General features: G+C 34.7%; 1 protein-coding gene across 1 annotated transcript in view; it reads right to left on the bottom strand.

The window, feature by feature from the left end:
• Nucleotides 1-2,021: 2,021 nt before the first annotated feature.
• The window catches only part of LOC135688332 (nucleoporin NUP188-like), a 48,907-nt gene continuing 37,251 nt past the window's right edge, over nucleotides 2,022-13,677 (bottom strand). Inside the window, exons 39-55 of the mRNA XM_089115745.1 lie at nucleotides 13,472-13,585; nucleotides 12,908-12,979; nucleotides 12,579-12,643; nucleotides 11,919-12,067; nucleotides 10,530-10,642; nucleotides 9,871-10,002; nucleotides 8,992-9,060; nucleotides 8,050-8,151; nucleotides 6,181-6,291; nucleotides 5,580-5,717; nucleotides 5,253-5,327; nucleotides 4,831-4,970; nucleotides 4,517-4,595; nucleotides 3,985-4,116; nucleotides 3,715-3,788; nucleotides 2,810-2,939; nucleotides 2,022-2,300 (exon numbers count right to left, since the gene is read on the bottom strand). Coding sequence (XP_088971871.1) covers nucleotides 2,115-2,300; nucleotides 2,810-2,939; nucleotides 3,715-3,788; nucleotides 3,985-4,116; nucleotides 4,517-4,595; nucleotides 4,831-4,970; nucleotides 5,253-5,327; nucleotides 5,580-5,717; nucleotides 6,181-6,291; nucleotides 8,050-8,151; nucleotides 8,992-9,060; nucleotides 9,871-10,002; nucleotides 10,530-10,642; nucleotides 11,919-12,067; nucleotides 12,579-12,643; nucleotides 12,908-12,979; nucleotides 13,472-13,585 — 1,881 coding nt within the window. The 3' untranslated portion in view covers nucleotides 2,022-2,114. The remainder of the gene's footprint in view (nucleotides 2,301-2,809; nucleotides 2,940-3,714; nucleotides 3,789-3,984; nucleotides 4,117-4,516; nucleotides 4,596-4,830; nucleotides 4,971-5,252; nucleotides 5,328-5,579; nucleotides 5,718-6,180; nucleotides 6,292-8,049; nucleotides 8,152-8,991; nucleotides 9,061-9,870; nucleotides 10,003-10,529; nucleotides 10,643-11,918; nucleotides 12,068-12,578; nucleotides 12,644-12,907; nucleotides 12,980-13,471; nucleotides 13,586-13,677) is intronic.

Raw genomic sequence — 13,677 nt, 5'->3', positions numbered from 1 at the left:
TCATTTGAAGCTTAAAAGATCAATAAGCCTGTTTAAATGGATTGCAAGGAGATGTTTAAATGGATTGCAAGGAGATTGCGACCACAACCGCAAATCAACGATAATCGGCTTAACACGTCAAGAGATTTTCAGATCTCAACAGTGGCGGGTTTAACGGGGGAGCAACTAGGGGCAGTTGCCCCTGCCTCAACGAGTTGAAGCAAGTCTGGTGCCACTTTTTTGGAAATTTTGCGCCCCTTTTGAAGAATGAGAATCAGGTGAAAAAGTTTCTGAGACCAAATTTACTTCAAGGATAACCTCAAAGTTATGTTGTTTATTCTAAAAATAGATATGAAATCGTTATGAAATTGTTGTATACAGCGTACTTATACTCTTGTCACCAATTTTTAAAAAATTTTCAGCGCCCCTACTACCGACTGCACCTCTTTCAAATTTGCTCTGGATCCACCCCTGGATCTCAACTATTTTAAAATTCACATGGTCATTCCTTTTCTTTGCTAAGGCAAAGGAACCTGTTCTCCTGCCTTCTTGTTAGGAACATTGCAATTAGCAACTATCAATTCACTGTAGTATTCTTTGTTGTGCTTTTTTCTATAATCATCATCGAAAGACAACTCACAACTCCAACATTTGATTTTCTGTCGTTTTGCTTTATTGTCACCAAATATTTTGTCGCTTTGGTTCTAGTTTTCCTACTTAGCACGCACCACCAAGCAACTAAGTTGCCAATGCAATTACGAAAAGTTCTATACCTGTTATACATGTCAATTTTTGTGTCAATTCTTCTTCCCATTATTAGATTTTATAAAGTTACCAGCAATTACCATTCAAGGCCACTTTAAAGAGCTCTATTCCTCGGCAAAATATTTAGACTGTTATAAGTTTATTTTATGCAAGAACAGTTGTCAAATGGAACATGCTGCCATTGGGGTAAAAAAGCCAGAACAATCTGAATTATTTTTAGTCGCCATCGAGATTATATCAAAAGATAGAGTCGGGATTATGCTTATTGCAGCATACGGTAGCTTTTCAGGTAAAAGTCAATCAATATATATTGTCAAAAATATTAATACAAATATTCAATTTTCGTATATTAATCCAATAAGGATCGATCACACAGCCTCCTATCAGCATAATTATGTTCTTTATCTACCCATTTTAGCTGACTGATCCCTAATTTCATGTTTATACCTTATAAAGCATATCAAACTTTGGAATGCTTTTCTCCCCTTTATTTCCACATTTAGAAAATTGCGGCACTTCCTTTTCTAGAAGTTTGGGTTTGAGTTTGTAACAAGTTTTGATCAGTGTTGGGAATAAAAAGGCCGACTCCGTACAAAAAGTCCAATTAAACTCCTTATATGTGAATATACATATGTAAATTTACTGTAACTATTAGGTGTATGTTTATATATACTGACTTTGTAAATAACCATTCGAAATACATCTTATTATTAAGGTCACAAGATCGGTTTTGCCTTCTCAAAATTGGAAATGAACATTCCTAGAAAGGTTTGTAATATGTAACGAAAAAAGGAACCATGATTACAAAATCTGTTGAACGAAAAAGGTAGAAGACAAAAATGGGTTCTAGTGACTCGTTAACGAGAAATGCTTTGCTGACCACGCCCTTAAAGACACACGACGTATATGAAAATGACTTGTGCCAGGGTCTGCACAAGCTAAAATTGCAGCCCTTAACATAGCAGGCATCGGTCGTGAGATTCTACTTGTGATTGCTTGTTCATATTTTGTGTTGTTCTCTTTGTCAAACAACAAGAAAAATATTCGTGGGACGAAACGTCTAATGCCACACTTCACCGAACACCGTAACAAAATGAAGTAGCATTGTTTGGCAATTTTATTTTAAACTGTCGTGTGTCTTTTAAAGAAATACGACATCTTGAAAATAATGTTTTCACAGTAGGAAAGAGTTCTCACAAACATTGCGTTGATTACAAGCTCCTGACAAGAATCTCCACGAAAGTGACAGAATTTTTGATAACAAAAAATAATGGGCAATTTCTAGAGGTTTTTCTAATGAATAAATGAATGAAATACTCGTCAAGCTAAGCCAAGCTAAGTTAAGAAAAATGGAACAGAGCATTGGAATGTCATTTAAGCAGCTGACATGCAAAAGCATAAGCAATTTCGTAAATGTTATCGCTTTCATTTTCAGAAAAAGTCGTTATGCTCGCGTTTCGTCTTAAAGCAATTGGACTCTCTCTGCCACTCGACTTAGATACCTGGGAGACAACCTTTCTTGACTGGCTGCGATTGATTGAATGCAGAAGATTTTTCTGAAAGATTGGAGAAGGTTAAGCCAAATTTGATGATTACAAATATATGAACAAACTATTCTAATGGAAACCTTCACTGGTTGAGGTCTTTTACATTTGGCAATTGGGATGACTCTAAATTGATTGGTTAAAAAAGAATTTAACTGGAAAGGTCTCCAATCATTATTATCTTTTATTTGAATATGCTAAAATAAGTTACGTCGAAAATGTAACCACAGAAAACTAGAATTAAAGAAGCCGATTTTCAATTCAATTCTACCTCAATGTAGCTTTGCAACTTGGTTTTGATAGACCTTCCAATAACTGACATGGCAATGTATTTCTAAAGAGCCGAGTTCTGATTATATTAAAAATGAATGAATCAGTCAACAAGACAAGTTAAAAATTGTCTTCTTTCAATAATTTTTGCAACACCAACGTGCTTTGGATACATACAGTTAAATCACGCAAAAGAATTGGATTCAAACAAGGGATTTCTTCAAATATTTCAAGTAAATGAAGAAACATACCAATTCACTTCCAAGTTCCCTTTTCATAAACTGTTTGGTGCGTGGATTTATTGTTTGATGTCGGAGGTAAAATGACGCTTCTGACATGATGATGACAACGGAGTTTTCAATCACGAAATTCAGAATATTCCTTTAGAGAAAAATAATAGTAAAAGCGTTGCTAGGTCTTCACTAACGATATCAACCTAACATCGAAATTCTTACTTTCGCTTGTAACTGGCCATGTCTCACTAATCTTGTCTCACTAACTGGACTTAGAAAAACCCATAATAACTATCAATACCATAAGAAGAGAAGCTCGAACATAGCAGAAAACAAGAAGTTGAAGGCTGAAAAAGCTCTGGCCGCAGAAAGTCATTTAATGCATTAAAAATACGAATACAAATTGTCAAATGACTTTGAAACCACGTTTATGGGATGTCTGTAAAGGAAAAACTAAATCCGTTAGCTGAGTTCAAGGAAAAGTAAGCAGACATCAAGGGAAAGTAAGGGGACATCAAGGGAAAGTAAGCGGACATCAAGGGAAAGTAAGCAAACATCAAGGGAAAGTAAGCGGACATCAAGGGAAAGTAAGCGAACATCAAGGGAAAGTAAGCAGTTTGGAAGGAAAAAATTTAAAAATATGATATCAAAATATGCCTTTGGTACCGGAAAAATTGACAACACGAAAAAAAGGAAAAGTAAAAAAAGCACAAAAAGTGAAAAAACAAGAGTTGTTCTCATTTTCCATTGCAGGATTTAGACAAGTGCATTTCATCATACAGCATTTTCTGTGCATGCTAATATTTATTTGGTACCAGGCTTAAAGTTTCAAAAAACATAGATACCTTTAAATAATTTGAAACACATAAAGAAATATTTGGTAAAGTTTCAGCAAAAATTCTGAATTAAAATACACATGTCACCTTAAAACTTTATTCCTATGTGAATCAAATAGATTGCTTTCTTGCAAAGGTGAAACAGTAGCAGATTCTGCAGTCTGTAAAAAATAACAAGGAATGCAAAAAGAAACAGTTTCATTATCATTGAATTTCCTTATACCCCGATGACCAAATCAACTCCATTAATGTAATTTAGGTACAGTCTTGTGCAACAAAGTAAAAGCGAAACAACTTGCTTAGTTAAGCTGCACCATGCTACATACCAGTAAATAGTAATTATTATCAAAAACTCACTTGCATCAAAATTTTGTGGCAAACATTTATGGAAGCAATAAAAGTCCCAAAAGAGACTTCTCGTAATTCATCAAACGATGGAAAACTGAATGCTAGCTGAACTGTAGGCACAAAGTTCTGCAAATCTGCTCCCTTGAAGAAAGTAAAACAGAAGATTTATTTCAGACAAAAGTGAAGACAAGTCCAATCCTATGCAGTACAACTATAATGCATGTTTTGAAGCATTTCTACATAACGGATATCTACATAGAAATATTTATTATTTATAATTACTGAAAAAATGACGTTTACTGAATTCGAGGAAAGTATGTTTATAGTTTCATCAGAAAAGCGTTGAAAAAAGGACATCGTTACATAAACATAAAGAAGAGTGTCGTTAGATACGCCTATGCAAAGAATATTAAACTATTGAACTCATCAGTCCCGGGAGTGAATAAAATAAGATCAAGTGCTACAATTTCTGTCCTAACAATCTTGAAAATTCAACAAAGAACAAATAGAAAATATAAAATACAAACAGAGAAAAAATTACTTCGTCAATAATAGATTCGACAAGGTTTGGTGAAATATTTCTGATCATTCCAGTGGTACTTGCAACAATTTCAATGATCCTGTAAACATAAAAGTACAAATGTACAATCAATTGTAGAAATCAATGAATAGTATGCTCTAAGTCGGTGGGAAAATGTGGGATGCAGTTAGTGTAGAACTACAACCAAATCATATACGAAAAATGCCTACTCTTATCCAACTAAAAATAAAAAAGATGATAACAAAAGGACAACGGGAAAATTAAATGAATTAACAATTGATGACAACAAGAGGCACCTCAAGAAGGAAACATACATTTCCTGGACTCGTCCTAAGGGTTCATCCAGATTGTAATAGGTTTCCTCTTTCAATTGAAGATTGTGCCTGCTATCAGTTGATAAGGAGGGGCTGGGAGCTCTTGATTTTTCAAGAAGAACCTGCATTGACTCTCTGTCCTGTAATTTCCATGAAATAACATGCATTATGATGCATATCAAGAATAAAAAATTTTTACAGGAAATTTGAACAACTTTATCTTACAAAGTTTCGGAAAATTCAAAAACTTGTCGTTAATGTTAAACTCTTAAATATTTCTGACGAACCACAAAATTTCTTTATCATGTGTTCTTAGAACGAAAGAAATGAATAAAGAAAAAGCCTAATCCAAAAGACCTTGGCAAATCACAAGTCAAAACAAATTTTATTTATTCTGATAAGTTTCGGTAATAAGTTTTTACCTCAACAATGTGTTGTAAAAGTCTTGGGCGTGCAAGAAACGACACACTGCTATGCAGCATCATCATCGCTTCGAACTGCAACAAAAGGTTACAAAGTGCATAAACCACAAATGAACGACCCAGTCATTTAAAACAATACAACATTCAAGAAACAGAGGCAAAAGTTCCAATAAAAAATATATAAAAAGTGAGGCTCGGCAGGAAATACAGTTTTCAGAAAAGGAAAGCTTGGCAGATATAAGCATTATGACAAAACGAATATAACATAATCATAATAGTCCAATGATCAGATCACGTGATTTTCTTCTGTCAAAAACAAATAGCAACCTTTAGAGATTCCATAAGTTCCGGTTCCATGCTTGCTAGTTTGTTCCAAAAATAAGATAACTGTAGAAACAGTTTTGATGTTTCTTTTGATTCTTTCAGCAAAGCTTCTGACTTGATCCTGCAATTTAGTTTGGTGGCCTGCAAAAGACAACGGAACACGAGTTAAAAAGAAGAAAAAATCGCTGCGTTTATCGATGAGGAATCTTTTAAAAATATGACAGAGGTGGAAAATATATTTATTCTTTCGCTAATAATTCAAAGCCTCCCCGCATATTTTTGTTATTGTTTGCTTTCTGTTGAATCTTTATAGCACTGTCATTACCACCAGCTACAGAGGATAAAAAAATGATTTTCTCTGTTTCATTCAATACTTTATTTCTATTATTTCAATTTTTTTCACATCATCGAAAATCACTTTTTTCTTAATTAAAACTACCGAGAGAACTACCACGTAATCACCACTTCTCATAATCATGCTACTCCACACTCTTAATTTACCTACAACGTCATTCCAGCTCAAGAAACCTAAACACCCTACGAGGCTAGGCGATTAGTGAGGTGCGTAGAATCTACAATAGGGAAAGGTCAATGGCTTAATTACCTCAATAATTCTGGCTTTGTTGGCAGCAATGAAAGATATCGCAGCGTCCAATTCTTTATGAGACGTTGTTTTAAGTAGAGTTGTTACCAAAGCTATAGCAATGGTCCAATGCTACAAAAAGTAATTGAAAGGGAAATATGCATATTAGATTCAACATTTCGAGTGTCAAAAAACAAACAATTGTTCATTTTCAATTCACAAGATCTTACAGTTTGCAAAGCCGAGAATTCCATTAAAGATCTTAACAATCCTAATATCAAAGCCCTGATATATCTCTAAGTTGGCTGAGAATCCAAAAGATCCCAAAAAGATTTACACAGCAAACCAGTTAAACACATAGAGCCAATACTGTGAAACACGAGAGAATATGTTGCTGCTAAAGCTCCTGCAGCATTACACACATGCTTCAATATTTAAGCAAGCCAAAATTTCTGGCCTTTGAGCTTTGACTCGATATAAATTCAAGTGTAACTAGACATTTCGCTAGTTGATTTTTACTGTTTTTGTTGTAGTAATGACCTCTCAGCTGGTTGAATGGACGAGACTTCTCACGGTGTGTCAAGCATATTTTTTTGCAGTGCGCTGTATTGCTAGGCAGACACAATGCTCCACTGACAGGCTTGATTTGCGGAAGTTGCTTTGTTTTGTTGGAAAATGTTTTTGCTACACTTTAGTTTAAGAGACTCATTCAGACAATCAGAAACTTCTTGTTCCACCAAAAACAACATCCGTAAGGAGGCGCGTATCGATTGGCAGAAAACTCACGATAAGTGGATATTTATTCTTTGTCCGTAAAGTATCAAATTGTAGATAAATCTTTTGGGTGTCCTGTACAAATGCTGACTTGATTCTTTTTCAATTTTTATCTAAGGTTAGCCTATTTGTATCTATCTAGCAGCTCTCTGTAGTGTTGTTTGGTCTAGCAAGGTTGTTGTGAGATTTGTTTAATTTGGTGCCATTGACAACGTTCTTTAATCAACTTATGAATTATTCGTCACGACTCTTTATCGATTGTGAAAATGGCTAAATCATTTCGTTATCCCTCATTACCATCAAGATATCATTAACATATATACACATACAGAGAGGTCCTAGCACAGCGCCTTAAGTTGGAATCTATTATTATTTTTTGCAGGCATCAATTCACCCCTACAAAAAACATGTGCCATAAGTTTCGCTAATATAAGATCATGCTAAACATTGCAGCTGCTCTATTTCATCATCTCAATTACCTGGAGAAGATTAATGGAAAAAATGTTGAGATGAGGCAGTGAGAATTTTTCTTTTTCACAATCAATAGCTTATTTACTTTAGTATTTTATCTACTATGAGAAGATTCATTGCAACTGGGTTTTTCTAAAAAAATTTGCTTCGAGCTTTGTCACTGGCTATATGCTAGCACTTACAACGAAATCTGATGTGATAATCAGGGTAAAAATTTTCAAACAATATTTTTGGTTCTACAAAACTTAAAAATGGCTTTGACAAAAACAAACATTTGAGTATATTGAAACTTTTCGTCTGACACTCTTTAAAGTATATAACGCCAGAACATAGACCGAAAACTCTACGCTAGGAAATATATGTATATAACCAGTTGTGGATCGAAATAGGCCAATGTATGTTCTTAGACCAATCTTGTCTATGCTCAGCATTACAAGAATTGGCAAAGAAGCTTTCTGAAGTTTCGGACACTGTTCTGTTTCTGAAGTTTGTAAAATTGGTGACCATTATTTACCTTTGCAAAAAAAGCCATTTCTTTGTGGAAAACTCAAGTATAGGCTGGCATACGAAGATAAGTAACCATCAGTGTTAATTTCACAGCAACCATGAAAATAGTGCACAACAAAAAGCTACAAAGAAACCCACCTCACAATCCGTATCGTTCCCATAAGGCGAAGCAATGTAGCCCCAGTTCCATTCAACAACCAAGAGTCTTAGAAAATCGTTCCGCAAAACAATCGCTACCAACTTAAAAGTAAGCGGAATAAAGTATTTCAGAAATGGGGAATGTATCATTATGTCTGGTCAATATTGAAATAAAATTGTGACGTCCGCTGAAAGGCATATGAAATTAAGACATGAAGTTGACTGAATTTGCAAGGGCAATAAATATGATTTTTGAAAATCTGAGAAACATTAGTTGAATATTTTGAACAATTTTAATGTAGAAAAAGACAAAAAGATGCAACAACGTGGCCTTTAAAAACATCAAAAAAATTATTCTACGCCATTTTTGTCTCCCATGAAAATTTTTTAAAGGACAACGAAAATGTTAATGCAATGTTTTAGGTAAAGTTGATTTTAACACTTGCGAAATGAATACATCAATTCAATCTACAGCCTTGTTTTGAAAAACTTGTGAATTTTGGAATGAAAGTCTTGACTTCAGATTCGGATTAAGAAAAATATGTTTTGCCCACAATTAATTCCCATGATCTTGACATTGATATGGTAACGAAATAAGTTTAACATTTACAAAGGACAATTACTAGCGACTGAAGGTAAAATAATTTGACAAGAAGAATATCTTCCAAACTTAACTTTATCAGACAATCTGCAATACAAGCACAAACAAAATAAACAATTGTATCTGAACTGTACCCTGATATAAGCACAACCGATTTGCTCCATTATGATAATTTTCAACACCCAATAAAGAAAGGCTCTTCGTGTTTAGGCTGCCCCCGGCGAGCTTGCATTCGAGTATTGCCTTTAGAGATTTAACATTGCGTATGGCGATTCCTTAAAGCTCTTTTCCTCCCAAACGTGGCAAAGATGATTTGTCGCAAAGAAAACTTAAAAACGTACCTCAGAGTCTCTAGCAAAAACAAGCGACAAAGAAAGGATTTCACTGACAAGGTTTTTTTGACTTGGTTCCTAAAAAAAAGGCAAAACATATGAGAGATACGAATAAAGACCTATTATTACACTGAAAGTGCATGAAGTAATTTTCACAGTTAAACAATTAAGCGTTATCATAACCTGTTTGTGGAACCAAGCCATGAAATAAGGCTGAGATACAAAAGCAGACACGAGTTTCAAAAAAATTTGAAAGAATCTTCGTGAAATAAAATGAATAAAAACAATCGATGGACTAGTGCAAACCACATAACCTCTATCAAGAAAAAGTTTCTAGTTAAGGGACTTTTCATTTGTTGCTACTGAAGAGGGTTGGAAGACAACTGCACAGACGTGGTTTAATTTTTGTCCTTCCGATTGGATTGCACACAAAAATTGAACCATTCTCCAATCTTACAGGAATCTTTTTACCCCCACCACCCTACCTAACATTGTGATCAGCAACCAAGGTTTTACTTTACGGATAAAGTTAGGTGTCAATGCGAACTTTATGAAGATTGGAAGCGACATAAAGGATCTGAAATGATCGGTGTATTGCATCCTAAATATAATCAGTTTAGAACGGAGAAAAAAGGGCAGGGAAAAGCAAGCAGCTGCCCTTTCAAATTTATTCCATGACTCGTATAGTTATTTTATTTTAGTTGATGCCTATGACACTCTTCTCTACAAGGTGCTTCTTTCTTATCTCTCTGTTTGGAGAAAGTATTTTAGTCCCCCTTCAAGATTTCTTTCGCTCCATCCCAGAAAAAATTAACCGTCTCTAAGAATCAAAATTTTACTTTGGATATTAACCTACAAAGCAACATGGGCTTTTCCTGAATTACAAACCTTTTTAATACTTCCCAACACATTCATCAAGTGACGAAATACGGAATGTTCTTCAAAAATGTGGAGCAAATGTGTACTGTCCTTGAAGCGACGGGAGGCAATTGAGACAAGATTGATCATTAATAGAAGCCTCTAAAATAAAAAAGAAATTTGTCACAATTCAAACAATTATTTTCCTTGCATTTTTAAGTTCGACCAGGAAAATGTTCAGCTTGGTGATGTGGCTTACAAGCTTTTAAACTCACGGTTACAAAATTAAATTTATAAGAAAGCAAATTTACCAAAGAAGGTATGACCATAAAAGAACAACAAGTCATATATAGACACAAAATTATTGGGTATTAAATATTACTATTAAAAAACTTAAAATTTAACGAAATAAATTCTGTAACGGCTATTCAACCCTTTCACTTTAACAACAACCATAGTTGAATGTTCCCTTTCGGTAGGAATGACCAACAATAAATTTCCCAGTCTATCTAGTTTAACGGGCGCAAATTTTTGAAAACTCGGTTTTGTCAAGTCTGAATTTAAATGCTGCTGAAATAAGGCTGCTGCTATGCACCGCTTCACACAATTTAGAAAATCACAGGTTATATAAAAACATGAAAGACGAAATATTTGGAAAGGATTGAAAGTTAAAAATGGCTTGCAAATACCTTGTAATGTGCTGGACGATAACAGGAGGTAACTGTTACAGAAATCTCTTCAATGATTTGACAGATAAGACGCAACATGGCAAGCCACTTATTGTACACGAGTTCCGCGTTATCTGAAGAAGGATAAAAGAAGGGCGGATAAAAATACATTCAGTTTAAGAATACTGGTAAGGATGATTTCTTTTTCATACTTATAAGAAGAATGATAATCAACTTATGGGAAACACAAAACATATCTAAAAATGTAGTAAAACACACAAAAAGAACACCATTCCTTGTTATTAAAACAAACCAGCTAATTCCATGTGAATTACCTTTTCAAGTACTTTGCTATCAATGCACTGACATATGCCACTACTTAAACTGACCTATCTATTTTAACAGTTGCTTTTTCTGTCTACTGAACTTAAAACAAATAAAAGTCCCACTTGGATCCGATCCACCTTTCTAGCGTTGTTTCCACCGGGTCGGATCCAGAATTGTTCATGTTTACACGAGATCGAATCGAAAGATCAAGAAAATGAATATTGCATTTATTGGATTTTAATGCATCAAGTGTATTCTCAAAATTTTTCAAACCCAACATAGAATTCATCCGAGAAGCCGCGCAGTCTCTTCGGCGGTTTAGTTGAAGTTTATTCTTCAAGACAGTTGAGTGAAAAATTTCCAATAGAAAGAATAACAGAAGCACTTTACGTGAAATTCACGAAATCTGAATTTCAGTCCATACCCATTTTGATCCGATTTCAACAATTTACACGATACTTTTTTGAGAACGAATCCAAGCGATTCCAATTTGGTAATGGAAAGCAGGTCCAAAAGGGTTCCGACGTATTGGAATCTCTTTAACGCAAGGCCTTTCCGTTACAGTCTAGGTACCGATCCACTTTGATCCGAACGAAACGAAGCCTGAACTACATTCAGACGTTTATTGTAGAAAATAAAGCCGGAAAAACACGATAAGCCTGGCAGGAACCTGGTTTCAAGCTTTCAAACTATGCAACGAATGTTATGCAATAAAAGTTGTTTACTTTTGTATACCACTAGAGTCTTTCCAAAATTGTAAACTAAGGAAGACCTGTAGGCCGTTGCAAAATACAAAGCGCATTTATAAGTGCATGAAATAGCTTTATTTTCTATCATTTATGTCAATTCCATATTACATTCTTTCTTTCGTCCGGTACATTACAGTCTACCTTGCTTATGCATATTGCTGCAAGAATTCGTTTCGAGTCCATCAAGCCGTGGGAAAGCAGTTAATATTTGATATTTGATGTTATTTGACTTGTATTTGATATTTGCCTAAATACGACATCATTCTCTGCCGTCTGTACAACAACTAAAATTTAGAGCAAATCATAGCGTTAAAACATCGTGAAAGAAAAATACCCGGAGATTCTACACATCGACTTGAAAGGATAAGCATTGCTGAAAACAAATGGTCTTGTACAAAACATAGAGACTTGTCGTCTTCATTGCAAACCATTTCAATCAACGTTATTATTTCAGTCTCTAAACGGGTGACATTTGACAACGATCTGAAAATTAAAAAATTCCAGAAAGCACATCATATTAAAATATATTTACCAAGAAAATATCAATCATGTAATCACACAACAACAACAATTCTCAAGCATTCAGAACCATTAAGCCATTCAAATAAAATAAATATCGAAACAAAAGACATCGAGAGCTATCGGAAAATGCCAACATTTAAAGGAAACCACAATAAGTTCAAAGCTAAACTTGCTTCCTTGCTAAGAAAATGCAGTCAAAATATCACTTCACAAAAATACGAAATGCCAAGGTTAACCTAAAAACACATGCAATAATCACTGACTGAAATTTGGCTCCCTTAGGAATTTTTGCTGAAGAAACATAACTGTTCTATTAGAAATTTGGATCGAAGCAAAACTGTTTACTAAACTAGATAAAGTTTGCACAGGTAACGAGATAACTCAAGAATATTGATATTGTACTTTTAGGCAAAGAGAAAATAAAAATAGTAAATAAAAGAATTGCTCCTTTGATTGAAGCCAAAAGCCTTACCCAGACCATTGCCTTGCGAGAACCAGAACAGCAAATGACAATTCTTCGCCCACTTTTTTGTCAACCTTAAAAAGAAACATTTCTGGATAGCTATAGTCAACGAGCAGTAGCAACTGAAAGGAAAATTTATAGTTCATTTAGCACCTGCATACTCTAGCTCAATCAGAAGAAAACCTCACTTATCGGGGCAACAACAATTTTCAGCTGCGCTGTACCAGCCTTACGACTTCACAATTTAATGTTTCTATAGATGTGCCCCAAAAATATTATTCAAAAAAAGCATAAAAAACAAAAAATCGATATTTTGAAAGATTTAATTGAAGCCTCACCTCACTTGTAAATAGGGACAGTGTTTCTAAAAAGTGTTTCATTTTCTCGTCATCACTCTTGGCCTTTTTCGACTAAACAAAGATATCAAAAAGTGCTGTTGAACAGAATGAAACAGGTCCTTGGAATTACGTATACTAGGTGGTAACTGTAAGGACATGACATGAAGAAGCTTACGAGTGGGGAATACAATAATCTTGCGTATTTAGGTTTTTTATGCATTTACAGGATTGCTGATTGACCCTACGCAGTGGGTCTGAAAATACTTTTTTGTCAATTGTTTGTATGCTTGTATGCGTGCATGATTGTTTGTTTGTTTGTTTGTTTGTTTGTTTGTTTGTTTGTTTGTTTCTACCTAGCAACCTTGGACCTGTAGTCGGCAACCCTAATCACTGAGCCACCCTCGCACCTAAACCAATCATGGCAAATCTGTACGTAAAAGAACAAGCCGACTGGCAATGAAGTAGTAGCATTTCGCATTTAATAGCGTTAGATGACAATGTCAAACTACAGAGCTTTTCATTCATGTTTAAACGTCAAATATGCCCTAAAACTTTAATACTCACTTGAACTGATGATGTGACCATTGTAAACTCTGTCCATGATCTTATCAACGAACACGTGTTAGCAATGGTCTGCTCCTTCCGTTTAGCATCCGCCAAAGAACTGTTTACTATAGCCTATATCGGCAGCATAGAATTGATTCCATAAATATTTGCGTTTCGCACAGTATAATGTGAGAATATCATTTGAAATTAAGGTGAAATGGTTC

Source organism: Rhopilema esculentum, unplaced genomic scaffold, assembly GCF_057945365.1.
Source record: "Rhopilema esculentum isolate cy_ngs unplaced genomic scaffold, ASM5794536v1 HiC_scaffold_36, whole genome shotgun sequence".
NCBI lineage: Eukaryota > Metazoa > Cnidaria > Scyphozoa > Rhizostomeae > Rhizostomatidae > Rhopilema > Rhopilema esculentum.
Note: the sequence above shows the minus strand (reverse complement) of the source record. Positions and strands in the feature narration are given on the sequence as shown.